The following is a 19,594-nucleotide window of genomic DNA, read 5'->3' on the forward strand; positions in this document are numbered from 1 at the left end:
CTTTCAATAAGTTCATCCATATTTTTCTTATTATCTAGATGAATTTCTCATAGTTTTAATTAGAAATAAAATTTTAAATGGGTGGGTTTCTCCTGAAATTTGTTCTAATCACGTTGTTATAATCTAGGTTATCATGCGTTCTTGAATTTTCTTAGTTCAACCAAATCATAAGTTTTTCTTTTTCTAAAAACAGCCAAATATAGATTATTTATTTATTTATTTATTATCGGATCATAAAGAATTTCATTTTTGATTTATACCCATCATCATTTTTTTATTGATAACAATTACTAAGCAACACTACTTTTGTTCTTTACAACAATTGCTATTTGATTTCATTGTCTTTAAATCTATCCTACTCCTTTGGTGTCGTTGCCAGGGAGCTAATATTCTGATGCATATCCAGAGACAATTTTCATGGAGCAAAGCACGACAAGTGGAAATTCTTCTATTGGTAACTTCATTCCATTCTCCCTTATTTCCATGTTTATTTTGATTTTTCATTCATTGTTGCATGAGCATCTAGGCTTGAAAGAAGTGAGGCAGAGCAGAAATATTTTAATCTTACTTTGGTAATCTATTTGGCATGCCTTCGCCTTTGCATGCATCATCAATCATAGGTGACGACACATGTAATAATCATGATGAGAATAGAACTATGCATGAACCGTTGCATTCCACACAAAGTTTTGTTCTTTCATGCATCATGTTTCCACTTAATACACCACATGTAGAATTGAATCAAGGTTTATTAAAAATACTTCCTGACTTTAGAGGGCAAGAAAATGAAAATCCTCATGGCAGAGCCTCTGTAGAGGTAGTAGTTTATATGCACAAAATGTTATTGAGATTGCTAAGTTGAACTTCTTTCCTTTTTCCCTTAAGAAAATGCAAGAAGTTGGCTTAACACATTGAAACCTAGGTCTATAGGAAACTGGGGGAAGATGGCCCAAGAGTTTTTTAAGAAATATTTCCCTCCTTAAAATTTCTAGCAAGTAAAAAGAAGGATAGCAAGTTTTGCTCATAGAGAAAATGAGACCATATATTAAGCTTGGGACAGGTACAATTCTCTTTTCAATTTCTACCTAACTCATGGATATAAAGATTGGATGTCGGTTAACTATTTTTATTAAGGACTTAGACCTAAGGACCGACAATTTGTTCAACTCTCATGTCGAGGGATATTTTACAAAAAGAACCCAAAGAAGCAATGGACTATCATGACGAGATGGCTGAAAACTCTAACATGTAAGCTAGACCTAACCCTATGTACTCCACAAACCAGACCAAACTAACACTACCACTTCTAGCGGAATTGTTTTCAAGTTGAGGGAAGAGGATAACATGAGTGCCAAAATCAGCATGCACAAAAATAAAGACACTCAAAATGAAAGGAAGCAAGAGTGGCAGTGCCTCCTTTACAGAGTATCCAATGAAGGCATGTAAAATATGCCCTGAGATAAACCATGTTACAAATGAATGTGCATCACTTTCATCATTCTTAAATGTGCCTAAAGAACAAGTTCTTGAATTTAACTCATACCGGCCAAATAGTTCTTCATATTCTAACAATTATAACCCAAATTTATAGAGTCATCCGTATATGAGCATAAGAGTGATAATGTGTTCAACCCTCCTACTCCAAGGAACTTTAATTCACCACATGCATCATAATCATCTAGACCTTCTTTGGAGGATGCACTAAATACTTTCATCAAAGGGCAAATTGAGCAAAATTAAAATCTTGTATCCATGTTCACGATGCTAAATGAAGAAGTAAAAGAGACCAAGAGCCATATAACTGGGCTTACCAATTCATTGAGTGGGACAAAGAAAAGGAAGCTTTCTTCCCAAACTCAACCCAATCTCATTCATCAAAATCTAAAAATTGGTTTGAAGGATAAACATAAGGAAGTAAAATTTGTGACCACTTTGAGGAGTGGTAGAGAGATTGATAAAAGTGTTCCTTTAGTAAATAGTAACTAAGAAATCTAAGGAGACCCTAGTTGAGAGAGAGAGAGATGAGACTGAGTTACATGGGCTTAATAACATTGAACAATGCTCATTTCCTACACTATTTCCACAGGCCTTATAATTACTTAGAAAATTGGACACCAAACCTGAGATATTAGAGCATTGGATCAAGTCAAGATAAATAGTCCATTATTGCATATTATCAAGTGCCTATATAAGCCAAGGTAATTAAGGACCTATGCACTGTCAAGAGAAAGCATCATGTGAAGAAGGCTACATTCCTAGCCGAACAGGTAAGTGCAGTTAACTGTTATCCAACATAAGACCCCACCACCAAAGTATAAGGATCTAGGTTGTAGTGCGATCTCTTGTGTGAAACTTCCAATTGAAATTTGCCAATATAGCTAGGCTTTTCCCCTTTTGCAAAGTGGCGTTCCAAGCCACCCTCCTTAGGCTTAGTGATTTTCTTCCTACTCGCCACTGTATATAACTTACGCTGGATCTTGGAGGTCCCCCATATGAAATCTGTTCACCCTATCTCAAGTTTCTAATAGCTTAGCTAGAAGAGCAATACCCTACATAATGAGGTTGTAATGCATAAAGTAGCAAGGACAACTCACTCAAGGAGAAATTGAAATATTGATTCGTGGATCTCACATGCACTATGGGAAACCCAAAGATATCTTCTCAGGTTAGGGGTTAAATGAAACCCCAAGGTACAGCAACGGTAGGGTTAAGTGAAACCACAGGGTACAGCAAAGCTCCTCCATAGTTTAGCTTGCCACATTTGAAGAGTAAACTTCAGATTTTCCTAAGTTAGCTTTCTGGCCTGATAGGTTACAAATGCAAATGAGGACCAAAACTTTTGGGACACCCTAACAAATATATATATATATATATATATGAACCCTTGCAAAACATAAAAAAAAAAAAAATATATATAAAAAAAAAAAAAAAAAAAAAAAAAAAAAAAAAAAAAAAAAAGTGTGAGAAAAGACATTCATTTCTTGAAACTGATGGGTTTCCAAAGTTTGTATCATACTAAGATGGCTAAGAATTTCTATGCACAAGATAAAAACGTAATGAGAAAGAGCATCCCCTTTGACAAATTCCTCTAGAGGGATGAAAAGGATCAAGGATAAATCCATTAAAAAAAATGGAGACTGTAGATATGATAATACAACGCATAAGTCAGTAACATCATTGGGCATATCAAATAGGCAGAGAATATCCTGAACAAAATTTCATTTGAATCAGTAATAAACTTTCTATAAATCAATTTCCATAACCATAAATCCAGCTTTTCCTCTCTTGTTATTCAATGTGAATCAATTCCAGCACAATAATTGCAGTATCTAATATTTTCCTCAGTGGCACAAAAGCAGATTGGAGAGACAAATAAGCTTACGACTCAAAGGTCAAATAAATATTGCATTTTCATTTTCACATTTCATTCCTATCAACCTGAAGTATCAATTGATTCATCAATGCCGGTAATGTTGACAATTTCCATGAACTAAATGCACCCCCACTAATTTTTCTTTCTTTCTTTTTTAAATGTAATAGCAATGACAACAAGGATATCCGTAAATGTTGAAAAGGTTTGCTATTGTGACATGTATGTGTATTAAAACAACAGCCCCATGGAAAGAAAAGGCTACAAATGTCTTCATACAAACCAATGGAATGGAGGCTGTAGTTTCATCTCACAAATGACCAAAACCCCAACCCCACCCCCACCCCTCACACCCCAAAAATAAATAATACACAGTCACTGCATGGCACTGATTTTCAGAAATATACATACCTCCATCTCACCTCCTCTTGTGCCTCTTCCGAGATCTCCAAAAGTTTGGAAAATATCTTGATATAGAATATGGGCAACCAAAGAACCGGAAGAGATTTTGGCAATCTTTTTTCCCTACTTCATCATTTCCCTGTGAGCTTAAATGACTTAAATAAGTTTTCCCTTCATATATATAACAAAGCTGCTGCCACAAAAGCATGCTCAATCCTATTTCCACCGAAACACTTGAAATAAACAGATATACTAGAACAATCCCTCTTGTGGATAGTAGCACCGCAGACCTTAGCAAAGCAAGAAAAATTTCCATCACAACCCTGAAAGCCATATCCCTGTTAAACCCATTGAGACGGCCAAATTTATAAGTTAATTGTGGCCATAGATGCAACCCTGCATATATAGACATGATTGATACATAAATTGTACTGATCACAGCCGAGATGAGGAAGAGAATGAAATGCCGGTGATTTGCTGCACCCACACAATTCCCAATCTGCAAGATGATTATGATTGTTATTATGCAAGTAATGAGCTATACTTTTCACAGATACATTTCAAAATCCTAGCGACAAGATCTTCCCAAGTACTTCATGCGGTCAAAATATTTTAAAAAGAAATTTGTGAGAACAATGAAAAGCAGATTTATTTTATTTATTTTTTTTTTTTTAAGATAAGTAGGAATGAATAGCAGATCCTAAAACCTCCCTAATCTCCAACATCAAAAGCTGAAACCCTATCCCACTAATTTTTAAATTTTTTTAATATTTCTATTAATTGTACACGACCAAGTTTGATTCTCAAAGACACGAATTTTTTAACAATTGTCTTGGGGTAATTATAAATTTCAGAGTAGATGCTATTTCTTCCAAATCTAAGATCACATGATCAAGAACATCTTCAGAAGTTGAAATAAATCCTTAAATCCGCCTTTAAGGCCTCAAGCTCCTATACCTTGAAGCCTTTTCAATCAGTTGGAATCCTGATGTGCTGAATGAAAATTTTATAAGACTTTCTCAGATAAAAGAGAGGAAACAAGAGAATTGAATTGTGTCAACTATATCAAAAGATGATGATCAAACAGTTCTGTTTTTATTTTTATTTTTTTAAGGGTATTTAAAAAACTGGAGGAGCTGTTTTGATAAAAAATTTAATGGAAGTCAAGCAGGGAATTTGGGGAATATAGTAACTCTATTGATTTGAGGAGAGCTAAATTGCACGAATTATTGTAAGTTAAGCTAAAAAGTCATATCATTAAACTTTGAAAGAAAATGATTGAGCATACAATGGTACGTGAACTAACAAGTGTTCAAGAAGTAATTAAATTGTCATGACAATCATCAATAGAGGCTATTTTCTTACTTGGACGTTTAATGAAGAAATATAAATAAATGGGCAAATAATCCCACATGATTTTATAAAACTCTATGATTTTTTTTTTTTATAAGTAATAAAAAGTATATTAAAAAAATAAGAAGAGTGTCACCCGAGTCTACAAGAAATATACATCAAGGACAAAATACAAATCAAGTGCATAAAGTAAAAAAGTCCATCCATGAATTGAAAAAATAAAAGTTTAAGATCTGAAATTGTTCTCTAAATCCTCAAAATGCTGATTATTCATCTCCTGCCAAATGCACCACATCAAACAATGAGGGACAACCATAAAAATAGCACTATTCTAATGTAGCCCAAACTTTCCTTGCTAACAAGCCAGGCATAACCCAGTGGATGCAAAACAAGGTAAACACCATAGTTCACAAATCAAAAGCAAGAGGGCAATGGATAAGGAGGTGGTCTACTGATTCCCCATTTCTTTTACAAATACAATTCCAATATAAAATCAAAATCTTTCATTTCCAAAGATTATCAATAGTCAAAATATTCCCCAAAGCTGCGGTACAAACAAAAAGCAACTCTAGAAGGGACCTTAGGCTTTCAAACAGTCTTCCATGAGAAGGACTGATATATACTTTATACTTTTTGTCAAAACCTGGTAATAAGAGCGAACTGCAAAAGTTCTTCCCATAGTAGGTTTCCAACAAATCTTATCATCCCCAACTTCCCATAGTGAAACTCCATAAATACTATCCAGGAAGTTAGTTAGGGACTCTAATTCCCAATTTTGAATGGCTCTTACAAAATTTAAATCCCTTAAAAAAATAAGAACACCATTTGGGAACTTCATCAAATCAGCCACATAGACCTCCTTATTTGGACTTATAGCAAATAATTCTAGATAGCCTCCCCCTTCATAGCCATACTTCATCCTTATCACCCTCCTCCACAAGTACTCTTAATTAAAGTAACTTTACCTCCTCATGAAAGATACAACCATTTCCATCCCACTAATCTCCTCTCCATCTTCTCAATAATTGGATTATAAATAGAACTATCTCTAACATTCCCACCCAGTAGAAGACCTAAATATTTCATCGGGAAGGAGCCTTGATTGAACCCTAGCACATCCACCATATTTGCTATATTTGGAACACAGGGACTAATTTAGACTTTCCCATATTAATTTTCAGCCCAGATACAACTTCAAACCAAAAAATCACCCGTCGGAGAAACAAAATTTGACAAGATCAGCATCACATAAGACCAAGTATCATTGGCAAAGAAAAGATGGGTCACCTGCAAAGAGTTACTCGTGGGACCCACACTAACTCCGACATAAGACCATCCTTCACTGCCTTATCCAATGTTTTACTAAAAGCATCCATAACAATGACAAACAATAAAGGGGATAACAAATCACCTATCTTATACCCCTAGAGCTTTCAAAGAAACCACAAGGAGTGCCATTGATAAGAATAGAGAATTTGACTATAGAGATGCAAAAAGGAACCCACTTTCTCCATTTTTTAGGAAAACCACAACAATCCAACATATAAATGAGGAAATCCTAGTTCACATGAGTAGATGCCTTTTCTGCATCTAGCTTACACAACACCCCAAGAACTCCTAATTTCACCCTACTATCCAAGCATTCATTGGCAATAAGAACGGAATCTAAAATCTTTCTTTCTTTAACAAAAGCATTTTGAGATTTGAAAATAACCATTGCACTATTTTCAATTTGTTAGCTAAAACTTTAAAAATAATTTTACACTCCCCCACCCACCCCCCACCCCCACCCCCAAAAAAAAAAAATAATAATAATAATAATAATAGGCCAAAAGTCCCTTACCTCCACTGCATCAAATTTCTTAGGAATTAAGGAAATGAAAGTGGCGTTCATACCTTTATCAAACTGAGCATTCTCAAAAAAATACTGAAAGACTTTCAGAAGATTTGTTTTAATAATCACCCAACAAGTTTGGAAAACACCAAGGGAAACCATAAGGTCTAGGAGCTTTTACACCATTGAAATCCTTAACCACCCAAAATCTCCACTTCCTCAAAAGGTCGTTCCAACCAGCCAGCCTTATCCTCAGAAATCATGGAAAAATTCAGCACATCTAGGTGAGGGCAATGTATCTTATCTTTTGAGTAAAGACTCTTATAAAACTGAATTACCATCTTCAATAATTTACTGATCTGATGTCAACACCCCATCAATATTGAGACTGCCAATGCTTTTGTTCCTCCTATTAGAATTAGCCATATGGTGGAAAATTTTCTTGTTATTGTCCCCCTCCTTTAAACATAGTACCCTTGATTTCTGTCGCCAGCTAATCTCCTCCAACAAGGCAGCCTTCTCAATTTCCATGCAAATCCTCTCATTTTCAAGCTTCTCATCTGCAGATAAAGAAACTCTCTCCGTTTTATAATCCAAGGCATTCAAATCATTCCACAACTTCATTCTCTTAATGGTTACATTACCAAACTCTGTTCCATTCCACTTTTTAAAATCTCCCTATAGAGTTTTCAACTTCATAGCTAACTTATAACTAGGAGTTCCATAGAAGTCATAAGAGTCCCACCAATTTTTTACCTTCCCCACAAAACCATCCACCTAAAGCCTCAAAACAAAACAGCATGCGTCACTTATGAATACTCCCACCATCTAACTTACCAACCATTTTTTATGAAAATTTGGATAGTGTTCCTCCCACTCAGAAGAAAAGAGAAAATGATCTATCTTGGAACTAGACAAAGAATTGGACAAAGTGTAACTGCCACCCTCCAAAGGGATATCCATTAAACTATTAAAAAAGAGAAGAAATCTGAGAATTTGTGCATAATCTGAGTGACGTTTACATCCTCCAAACGTTCTGAAGAAAAGCAAATAGCATTAAAGTCACCACCCATACACCATGGTAGACTCCACCAACTATTCAGTCCCTCCAATTCCTCCCACATCAACCTTTTCTCCCTATCCACATTAGGACCATACAAACCAAAAAACCCATTTAAAATTGTCCCCCGCATTCCTATTCTGCAAGACACCAAAAATTGACCCACAGCTTCATCCAACTTCTCCACAGCTCTCCTATCCCACATTACCAATATTCCACCTAAAGCACCTATTGAACTTGAATAAAGCCAATCAACATGTTGACAGCCCCAAAGACTTCTAATAAAGTCCCTAGTGATAAGCTCCATCTTTGTCTCCTACTGGCAAATGACATCAGCCCACCATATTCTAATAAGATTCCTAATTTGAAGCCTCTTATCCTTCTCATTCATCCCCCTCACATTCCTAGAGACTATCTTCACATTCATTGGGACACAATCACAGCCCTTTCCCTATTGGAACCACAAGATTTACCAGAGGTGGAATAATAATTGATAGAGCTCACCCTAACTCCTTTAAGCCCTTCCCTCCTCCCTTTAATTTTTTTTCTCATAGCATTGCCCTTTGTCTAATTCTTTCCTCAACAGCCAAGAGGAAATTAGAAGTAAGTTCTTCCAAACCTTCTATCGACGTCTCCAAAAAAGAGCCAAATTCCTAGAACTTGCTCTGAAAAAAGGGTGACATACGAGCCTGATTTCCAGACTGACCATCTTCAAACAGACCAGAAAGATCCTTGGTAACATGGGTCTCAATAGAATACGATATAGCCAAAGGAGTCACATTCAATGGTTCTGAAAAATCCAAATCTAGTCGGGCAAATTCCACCATCTCACCACCTTTGTCAAACCAATCCTTAGAATCCACATCCACCACCACTACTCTTTCCCACATGGATTGTCCCCCTACAGGCATTAAAGAATTCACTGAATAATCCACAACATCAAGCTCATCTGAAGTAGAGTCCTTTAAAATACCTAATGGATGTCACTCGATCTCCATTGGCACCACCACCCTCTTCCCATCACAAAGTTCTAAAACCCACTTATTAGAATAACCTCACGATTTACTCATGTCAGTAGCTTGATCAAATATAAGCTGCTTTAATTGTCAGTGAACCCTACTCACTATCAACACCAGAGTTGAGATCAATTGCCAAAACCACCATGTCATTGCATGTTGGCACCAATACTTGTGGAGTGGGGCTTGACTCAGCATTGTGTGGGTTCACATCTTCCTCAGAGATCTGCTCCATGGTGGCCAAAATTGGTTCCAAAGTATGGGTGGGAGCTCTATTAAGAAATCGGGATTCCAAAACATTTGAACTGACCTCCGAGTTATGGAACGTGAGGGTAGATATACCAATATTGGGGCATGGATCATCACCGGTAGTGGAAGAGCCGAAGCACTTGATGCATTTGCAAGAAAAAAAAACCAAAGAAGGAATAACTGGAATGGGCTTTTTGACTGAAGCTTGCTGATCTTTGGGCAGATGAGCAGACCCAACTTGGCCCATAAAAGAGCCCTGAGGCTTCCAAGCTTTAGTTGTGGACCTAGACTCCTAAAAAACATCTTGATCTAGCTGGACTTTTAAGTGTGGGCTTGATTTCGTTTAAAACAGGAGCTGGCTGTCCTAAGCCCACTTCCTTAACTTTAGAAAAACCACACCCCACCTCCCATCAAAACCTCGCTCCACACAGAAGCAAAAATCCAAAGTGAACTTTCCAAGCATATCGTTAGAAACAATCCCATTTATAACTGACGTAACTTTCGCCCCAAACCCAACCTTCTCTTTCCTAGAATAAACATTGCGAAAATCGTTGCGATTTCCACTGGAATTTGAAATTCCAAAATTTTCACCTTCCCTTACTCACAATTCCATAATTATTCTGCATCCTCTCCACCATCACCAGAGCAGGCTGCTTGAGATCACCCTTTTGATTTCCGGGATGTCCAAGTCAGAGAAGATAAGCCTCTAACGTCTTCCTCAAGTGAAGTCCAAATCCTCTCCATACCCTCCCCAAAGTGAACTTTCCAAGCATATCATTAGAAACAATCCCATTTATGACCGACGGAACTTTCGCCCCAAACCCAGCCTTCTCTTCCTAGAATAAACATTGCGAAAATTGTTGTGATTTCCATTGGAATTTTTGACTTTTGAAATTTGAAATTCCAAAATTTTCTCCATCCCTTTATTCACAATTCCATAATTATTCTGCCTCCCCTCCACCATCACCAGAGCGAGCTGCTTGAGATCGCCCTTTTGATTTTTGGGATGTCCAAGTCGGAGAAGAGAAGCCTCTAACATCTTCCTCAAGTGAAGTCCAAATCCTCTCCATCCCCTCCCCAACTTTCCTTCCGGTATCACAATGGACCCCATAAGCCGGCCTTGGATGAGTTCAGAGATAAGCAAGAACATGCAATGAACATTAGAACCCAACTGGATAATAAAGATTTTATCTGCCTCCCTAAATGTTTGGGAAAACTGTGTTGGAGAATGTTTCAACACCAACTCTTCCACATTAAACAGAAGCCTCTTAGCATTCTCCTTCCCCAAAGCAACAAAATGGGATGAATCTTGACCTTTTTCAAAAATATGTAACAATAACAAATAAAAAGTACCACTTTCTTCAATTTAGAATTCAGAAGTTTCGGATTTGACAAAGAAAAACATAGATCCTCCCATAGCAACAACAACAACAACAACAACAAATTAAAAATTAAAAATTAAAAATAAAAGAAAATGTAAACCAAACAGAAACAAAAAGAACAAGAGCAGAAATTTATGGCTAATTTGAGGTAGCCAGGGTGTGTTGAGAGAGAGGACAAGAGAAGGTGAGAAAAATTTTAGGTTTAGTTCCCAAGCAACAATTTCATTTCCTAGTTCATTACCTTCAGTCAATTTGCTCTATGATAGAAAACCTAGAGAGGTAATGTGCTCAATTTTGGAAAAGAAATATGTTTATTGATATAGGTTCACATCAAGGATCAAAATTAAGTTCTTATGTCTTTGTATTGCTAATATAAATGAGCTCACCAGATTGATCCAGGAAGAGGTCCTTCTATGATGTATGTTATTTGCAGATGATATTGTGTTAGTCGATGAGACCAAAACGAAATCCAACTCCAAGTTGGAAAGTTTAGGGGAATAACTAGAATCTAGATATTTTACATTAAATAGGTGTCATAGGATAAATTGAGGAATTTGTCTATGTGTGATTGTGGTGGGTTTTGGGATTGGAGAATTTTGGATCTAAGGTTACAAATTTACCCCTGAATACAAAATTGACCATAAATAATAAAATAAAACACAAATAAATTAAAAAAATGTTTCAACAGTAAAACATACATAACTAAACCTTTAAAACAGATGCAGGAGGCAGTGAGAAGACAAATTTCCTATATTTTATTTGATTTTATGTATCAAGGGCAATTTTGTAATTTCCTAACATTCTAGAATGGGTTGTGCTTATGGTCTATTAGGTCTTACTTTAGTTTTATTTTAATCTTGGTTATTTAGTTTGGGTTGAGTAATAAAGCCCAAGGAGTCCGAGTCCAAGTCCAAGTCTTATTAGGGTTTTAAGAAATCCTAGTTCAACTAGGATTAGGTATAAGTCTTCTATTTAAAGAGTTGCAATATTTTCTATTGAGTTGATTATTAATGAAAGTTTTTAGAATTTAAGAGCTATGCTTTCTTTTATGGTTTGTGTGATGCGACCTTCTCCGAGGTGTGATGCCAAGGAACACTAGATGTGATGCTTAGGAAGTCTAGGTGTGATTCCTAGAATTTATCTATTTTCTTTAGTTTTACTATTCACGGTTACTGTTCACAAAAACCCAAATCTTGAATTTCACTTTTGATTCATTCCTAAAACCCTATTAATCTTTGTCCCTTTTTCTAGCCTATTCCCCACCAAAACCTAACCCTAATTCTTCAAAACCCCAGTTATACCAAATCTGTCCCTAGTGTTCTAAATCAGATTATCTTGTTCCTCCTTGTCCTTCCTACGTCAAAAACCCAACTACAGCAAAAACCCAACATTTTTCGCTTCATTTGGATTACATACATGGGGCCCCATAAAATAAATCTTTAAATAGGCGAATTTGCAAAGTAGTAACAAACTAATCATCCATGACTGCATCATATGCAATAAAATTTTGATAAAAGTATAGATAAGGATGGAAGCATAATAAAACATAATGATCAATAGATGACAAACAATTATCAAATTCAGTATCTTAGATTAATAAAGCATAAGGATAATGAGCTTAAGCAGGATTTATGTGCTTGAAACAGAGACCTGTTTAGCATGTAAGGATTAACAAGGTGTTGGAGAAAAGGAATTGGATATGAAGAAAGAGACTGAGGACTTATCCCAGGATGACTGATTAAAGAGAATGGAACAAAAATCTGAAAAATGGAAAAGCTAGCTCATTTGAGGAAGTCACCTGCGGTTGGCAGTCAAGCAGTATGGCTGAAGAAAGATGAAAATTATACAAAGACTTTTCATTAATTGGCTAATTCTCTCACAGGCGAGTAAACTTCTTTGGAAACTTAGAAGATGATGGAGTGTCACGTCCAGAGGATGGTGAGGTTAAGGAATCCGTTGTTTGGTTTTACTTGGGATTATATATTGAATCATCTAATTGGAGACCTCAGGTGGGGGTTAAATATGTCCTCTACTAATGAAGACACTAACAAATGGATGTAATACAATATGAAAAAGAAGAAATACTTCAGCATTGCAAGATATAGATGGTGATAAGGCTCCAAGTCTACGCATCGATACAATCACATTTTTTCTAACATTGATGGGGAATCTTAAAGGCTGATATCATACATGTCTTTCAGAGTTGGTATGATAATTGTAGGTTTGAGAAAACCTTGAATTCTACATTCATAACTTCGATTCCTAAGAAGAGTGGAGCCATTAAAAATTTAAAATGATGCTAAGAATTTGAAAAAAAAAAAAAAAAAAAAAAAAAAAAAAAAAAAAAAGAAACCAAGGAATCAACACCAAGGATTGCCTGGAATCAACACCAAGCATTAGAAAAATCCTAACTAGAATCTTATTCATCATAAACTAGTCTTCATTGGAGTACAATAGCACAGTTGTATAAAGACTACAACTCAATCAAAAAAAGGAAAGCATGAGATGAATCTGGCACATAGAAAGAAACAAACCAACCCAATGGTTACCCAAACAGCAGATCAAAGACCAAAAAAACACACAATTTAAGTCATGAAGGGTCACATTGGCCCCAAAGTTGAAGATACAGAGGTGGCAGCTCAGCGCAAGAGCAGAAGGCTACTCTGTAGCATTTTTGCAGGTTGCCAGAGGAACACAACTAAACCCATGAGTGAATCATGGTCAGGCGATGGCAGTTGGGTACCGTGAAGACCACCAAACAGTCTCACTAGAGCTTAGCTGATGTCTCCAGCCAGTGAACCCCATTTTGTTTTGCTCATCGGTATCAAGAGTAGACCGTGGGTTGCTAAATGGTTGTGGATGTGGTTGCCAATGACGGAGAACAGTGGGTTGTGGTCGACAACGGTGGACAAATAGTGGTTCATGGTCAACGGAGCTAAGAACGCTTGGTGTTGTATGGCTCCAATACCATGTTGACTAAAAAATGTGTTTAGGGTTAATTTTATTGTAATTACCCTAACACATAAATATTATTTATATATAGACAGTGATTACAATAATATTATTACTTTGCCCCTAACTTAATACTCACTCATAACAACTTCCTTAATTGACATGGGGGATGCCCCAACATGTATATGTAATGGATCTATTCATAATAGAGTGACTAAGTTTTATGCTGGCTGTGACCACAACCCTCCTCCTTTTTCCAAGCTTAGGATCAGCTGTGAACAAAATAAATGACACTAAACATAGACAAAGGCAGAGTTAACCTAATTTACTAATAAAGCCTAATATAAAATCCAATGAAACAACTGGGAAAAAAAAAAAACAATTGATTTCTGGAATAAAATAAATAAAATTGTATTCATCGTTCCCTGCATCACCTATTCAAGTTATAAACTTCAACTACAACTTAACTACTTAGTGCAATTAATCTCTTTAAAAATAAAAATAAAAATAAAAAAATTAATGGCAAAGGTCAGTATGAGCATACAGAACAAGAGCAATTCTTGTTTTGCAGAAAACAGAAACCAAAAAAAAGGGGGCAGGATTCCATACATAGGCAAACAATCTTATGCCTCCATAAACTTCTTCTCAAGACTGACCAAAGGAACATGAAGTCAATGTTCAAAGCACAGAAAAGCAAATTTAATAAATGAACCAGCCCCTTGCTTAAATGCCACATCCCAAGTCACCAAAGCCCACTAGATTGCAGTTTCAACTCAAATAATAACATGCTTTTAGTGGGCAGCAAAACATCTAATTAACATATCTCAAGTAAGTTATTAAATGAATCGAAAAGGTCATAACCACTTACAAATGGGCAATGATGATCCATATCCAATATACACATTCCACATGAACGGCAGTGATGAGTCCTAGGTGACTTTGGTTTTGAGCAGTAGTGACAGAAGGTATAGTTCTCAAGGTCACCTTGCCGCACAGCTGGAAAGCTACCCCACTGCATGCTTGGAGGCATGCCAGCACAACAAAATGCCGCCAGGCTGAATGAAGAAAGGGTAGTTACAGACAAGATCATCGTTATGATGGAGTGGAATATCCCACAGAAGTAGCTAATAGAAAAAATAATGGGGCACACTGCCCACACCCCACCACCTGCATTTTTAGGAAAATGCATCAAGATGAGATGGAAAAAGATCATCGAGAATATGGGATCCCGTAAAAGGTTAGTAAGTAGTGCACTGAGACTTGAGATGTAAATGAGGGTGTACAGATTCAAGATAAAAAAAATAATTCAATATATTTAGTTAATGGGTAATAATATGGATATGGGCAGCATTCTTTTGGCTAGACACAACAAACTGCACAAATAAACTTAAGTGGAAGATTCAATATTGAAATGTGAGTTAAACTGCACGACAGTGGTTTGTAGCAATATCTCAAGGACCAGATGTCTTAAGTTCAACTTCCACAGGTTACTGATGCTTTTCTTTCCCTTCTCATAAGACCTAGACTGTTTAGGTCTGTGATTTCTGTGTGATAACATGCATGATATAATCCAAGGGACGTGTGTGTGTGAGTGTCTGTAGAAGAGAAACATAATTTATAAGAACATTTACCAGGCTAGTGACAGAAATACGAAGGTAACTCTTAAAAACTATATGCAGGACCTCTTCTACCCTATTAAAACTATTTAAGACCATCAAGCAACTGAAAAAGAGATCAGATCCCCCGTGATTAACATCTCACCAAAGCACATGACAACACGCTATTAAGAAATCAAAAGAATATATGTTTTTGGGAACATTACACCAAGACCCCCTAAATTTTATGTTGTTGCACTAAGACCTCTATTTGTTTTTACCAATTTAGTACAATTACTTTAATACCGTATCAAATAGACCCCTTCTGTCAATGGTCCTTTCATTTGCTAACAGAGAGATCACATGGCTATCATTTGAGCCTAAGATTTTGGCACCAATTCATGAAAACAATGGGAGAACCCTAAATCCCCAGTCAAACCCATCCCAAAATTATCAATAAAAACCGACAGAAATCCATAGGATATGTTTGGTAACTTATTTTTTCCTTTATTTTCTGTTTCCAAAAACAATTTTCTATTTTTGAGACTAAAAAGCTTGTTTGGCAACCCAAAATAAACAAAAAATAAAAACTGTTCTCAAAACTCAATTTGTGAAAGAAACTGAAAACATGCAAAAGGCTGTTTTCAGTTTCTAATTTTCAAAAGTCAATAAAAAATGCATTTGATTTAATGAATCTGTCTTATTTAATGAATTAGCATTAGAGTTCAAATCCTAACAACAACATATTTTAGTATTTTCTATTTTTTTCTTTAAAAAACTAAATTTTTTTAATTTCAACTAACCAAACATGTTTTTTATTTCAAAAATACAAGAAATTTTTTTTTATTTATATTCCCAAAAATAAGTTTTTGAAAATAGAAAACAAAAACTGTTACCAAATATAACCTTAATTTCTCTCAAACAAAACCCCATACCAAAAATAACCGAATCTAAAGCAAAATAATTCAGAATGCTCAAGAATATTTCACACAAATCAAAAACATCATTGTACGGTGAAGCAGCAAAGGTAGACTTTAGAAATCTTACCTTGCCAGAAAGCTCTAGGATTTCTTCACTAGTGATTTACCGTTGTGCTAGGTCCAATCAGTGATACAATTTTCCTGCAATTTATTTTCTTTCATTTCAATACCTTCCCCTGTACATTTTGACATTTTTCTTTTTCTTTTTTCCCCAAATTATTAAGTCTTCCAACCTTGATCTTGAGCAATAGACTTGCTCACATCTTGTGATGTTATGGATTTGAAAATGACATCTTGCACATAATTTTTTGATAAGGACATCTTGCTCATAATTATTCCAAATCCACATATTAATAAAGCTCAAATGCCTCCTAAATTTCGTCAATAGAAAACAAATGTCTCCTTTCATACTTTCTAAACTAAAACATGAAATTCAAATCCTTCCCTTTAAATAATTCTATCTAAACGAACCGTCAGATTTATTTATAATAGTTATGTAAACCATATTTTCTAGGCTCTCTTTTGATGAAGGAAAGGATGCCCACCATTTGACATACATCAATTAACTTTTGAACTACTAAAGATAACTTGCAGAAGCAAAACTAATAATATACCTAGTTCTAATTGTCAAAGAAGGGAGGGGGAGGATCTCAGTCGTGCATTCAATAGAGATTAGATATCAATTTTCCAAATAAAGAGAAAAGGCATTATTGGCTTACTTATCACAAAGAGCATAAACACAATGAGGACACAAACAAAGCACCGGTCACGCAAGCGCCTCCACCAAGAGCCCTTACTTTCACATTTCGACGTGTTTTGATTTGTTATGGCCCCACACCAACCACACTTGAAAATAGGTGCATGAGATGGAAGAAGAAGGCATAATCCACAACCCCAGCATGTTGCCTCATGATCATCATTGACTATTGTTATAAATTGCTCCTATATGTGACCCTTCCATTAGCGACAAAGTTTTTAAATCACAATGAAATGCACAAAAAAGATCATCCAAAAAGCCATATGTAGACAACAACTAGCCATGCACCAATAATTGTGTTCAAATACAATTGAGCAACCAAGGAGACTAAAAAGTGCAGAAATTTTAATGACAATTAATAAAGATCACTAGAAAGGCATAATTACAGTATGATTGGCCCTGCATCCATAAACATGCTCACTCACTCATGTTATAGGTGTAAGAGGGATAGGCACTGTTGGTAAAAGTGAGCTTAAGCGCCAAAAGCTCAGCAAATTTCAACTCTAAAGTGAAGTACATTTACAAAAGTGCGCTTTTTGGAGCTTTTCCTATCAGCTCATAGAGCACTTGTTGGAGCTTTTTATTTTAAAAAATAAAAAAAATGTGAAAAGTAGCGGACATATCTTAATGGTTTTTATATACACCATGGATTAGTTATACAGAAGTCAATTTTATGGTATGATACCGTACAACTAAGTCATTTACAAATTCTAGAAAGTAAAAAATCCATTCATGACCACACCCCACATCCCGTTTGTCCTCACCAAAGGAAACTCAAACGAGAATGAGGTCACTAGCATAGCCCCAAAGAGAGAAAAGACAAGTGTTGATAATTGATGCAGCCAGCTAAATATCTCTTTTCTTCTTCTTCTTCTTCTTCTTCTTCTTCTTCTCATAGTATTGTTTATTGTTCACAAAACCCTGAAGTCCATAAAATCCTCTCTTTTTTCTTCTTCCTTACAATCACAAGTCAAGTCCTTGCCTAAAACCTCACATAAGTTCTTCTAGGAAAAATAAAGGCATTAAATAACTCAAAAAACCACCCTTCGCTTTAATTCTTAACACAGGTCGCAGGCTCATAACCCTCTGTTCAACAATTGTAAACTATAGACCCACACCAAAAAAGCACATGCAAACAAATTCCTAAACTTACAATTCATTATTTGGCTTCCAACAACACAATATTCAGAAACTGCATATCAGTTATTTATCATATCATATCATATCCATATCCAGCCTGTGAAATTAATAACACAAGGAAAAGGAAATGGGCACAAAATAATCATAGAAACAGCAAGCAAGAATAAGAAAAACCCAAACACCAAAAGACGTAGTAAAGCCAAAACAAAAGTCAAACAAAAAAAGTTGGAAGTTGGAACTCACCTTGGGGAGGTCAGCCATGTAACTGAGATTATTTCAGAATGATGAGGCTATCTATCTATCTATCTATCTATCTATGTTCACTTGGACCATTTTTCTTCTGAACTCATAAGTAATTTAAAAGAGAAAATAAATAAATAAATAAAATTTAATAGTTCCTCCCCAGAGCCAGAGTCGGAGGAGGAGACGAAGAAGAAGACTTCCTACTTCTTGTTGGTCCAAGCGTCCAGCTCTGCTTTGGGGAAATTTTGGATGCTCCAATCATACAGGACAAGTTGGGCTTGGAGCATTGGGCCTTCCGTCTTTGACCAATTTTTATATACCCGTACTTCTTATTTTTTGAATTATTTGACTTTTACTAACTTTGTCATATTCGCTATCAAATAAAAGTAATTAAGTCATGCGAATCTAATAAATATGATTTTTTTTAGATTGTAATATTTTCATTTAATTTCATAAGTGGACTTAATAATTTTAAATGAATTTAAAGAAATTTTAAAATAAAGTAATACTTCTCACAAAAACTATAATGCACCTAAAATCTGTTGAAACACTCCATACAAGAATTAAAATATATTGTAACACTGTGAAATCTATTGAAATATTTGATGCAAAAATACTGGGTACAAAAATTAAAGTAAAACTCCATCCATGCTATAGTAATTATAAAATAAAGTAATATTTGACACAAAATCTAAAATGGAATTGAAATCTCCGAACACTCGATACAAAGCTGTATATATTGTAACACTTTGAAAACAAATGGGACGGTTCATACAAAAAAAAATATGTTTGTTTAAACAATTGGTATAAAAATATGTTTGTTTAACCATTTGGTACAAAAATTAAAGTGGAACTTCATCCTGGAAATCCCACTTTCTTGAGTTTCCATTGCCACTCTCTTGTATTTGCATATCATCTATATTGATGTCATTAACATAGTACTACAAAATTATATGCAAGCGTTATATAACAATAGCCAAAACAAGTTCATCCCAAAACAAATAAACATACAATAGCCAAAACAAATTCAACCCAAAACAAACAAACAAACAAACAAATTGATATGATTCTATAAGGGGAAACTTGAAATCTATGTACAAATATTTGGCACTCCAATTATGGATTTATAGGAAGATGCCAAAAACATTGAATAAAATTCAAATTTTTAATTAAAAGCAAAAAAGTACAATAATTACTAAATCAAAAGAAACAAAAAAAATTCAAGAGATAATCTTCCACTTTCTTGAGCAATTTTTTCTTG

General features: G+C 35.3%; 1 protein-coding gene across 1 annotated transcript; it reads right to left on the reverse strand.

Annotated features, from left to right (window-relative positions):
- Positions 1 to 3,392: 3,392 nt before the first annotated feature.
- LOC112035098 (protein S-acyltransferase 11) lies at positions 3,393 to 18,618 on the reverse strand. The gene is made up of 4 exons (XM_024067942.2): positions 18,334 to 18,618; positions 16,913 to 17,135; positions 14,487 to 14,785; positions 3,393 to 4,271 (listed from the first exon to the last, which is right to left on the reverse strand). Exons 1-4 carry the CDS (start codon positions 18,349 to 18,351, stop codon positions 3,789 to 3,791), a joined length of 1,023 nt encoding a protein of 340 aa, XP_023923710.1. The 5' UTR covers positions 18,352 to 18,618; the 3' UTR covers positions 3,393 to 3,788.
- Positions 18,619 to 19,594: the final 976 nt, after the last annotated feature.

The sequence above is a fragment of the Quercus suber genome, unplaced genomic scaffold (assembly GCF_002906115.3).
Source record: "Quercus suber isolate HL8 unplaced genomic scaffold, Cork oak 2.0 scaffold_100, whole genome shotgun sequence".
In the NCBI taxonomy this organism is placed as follows: domain Eukaryota; kingdom Viridiplantae; phylum Streptophyta; class Magnoliopsida; order Fagales; family Fagaceae; genus Quercus; species Quercus suber.

Bases quoted from the DNA above. Each gene is read 5' to 3' on its own strand.
- LOC112035098 (XM_024067942.2), bottom strand. The intron at 14,786-16,912 runs GTAAGCCAATAA...CTAAAAATGCAG, and splicing joins GTTTATGCTCTTTGTGATAA to GTGGTGGGGTGTGGGCAGTG. The intron at 4,272-14,486 runs GTAAGTGGTTAT...ATCATCTTGCAG, and splicing joins TGGATCATCATTGCCCATTT to ATTGGGAATTGTGTGGGTGC.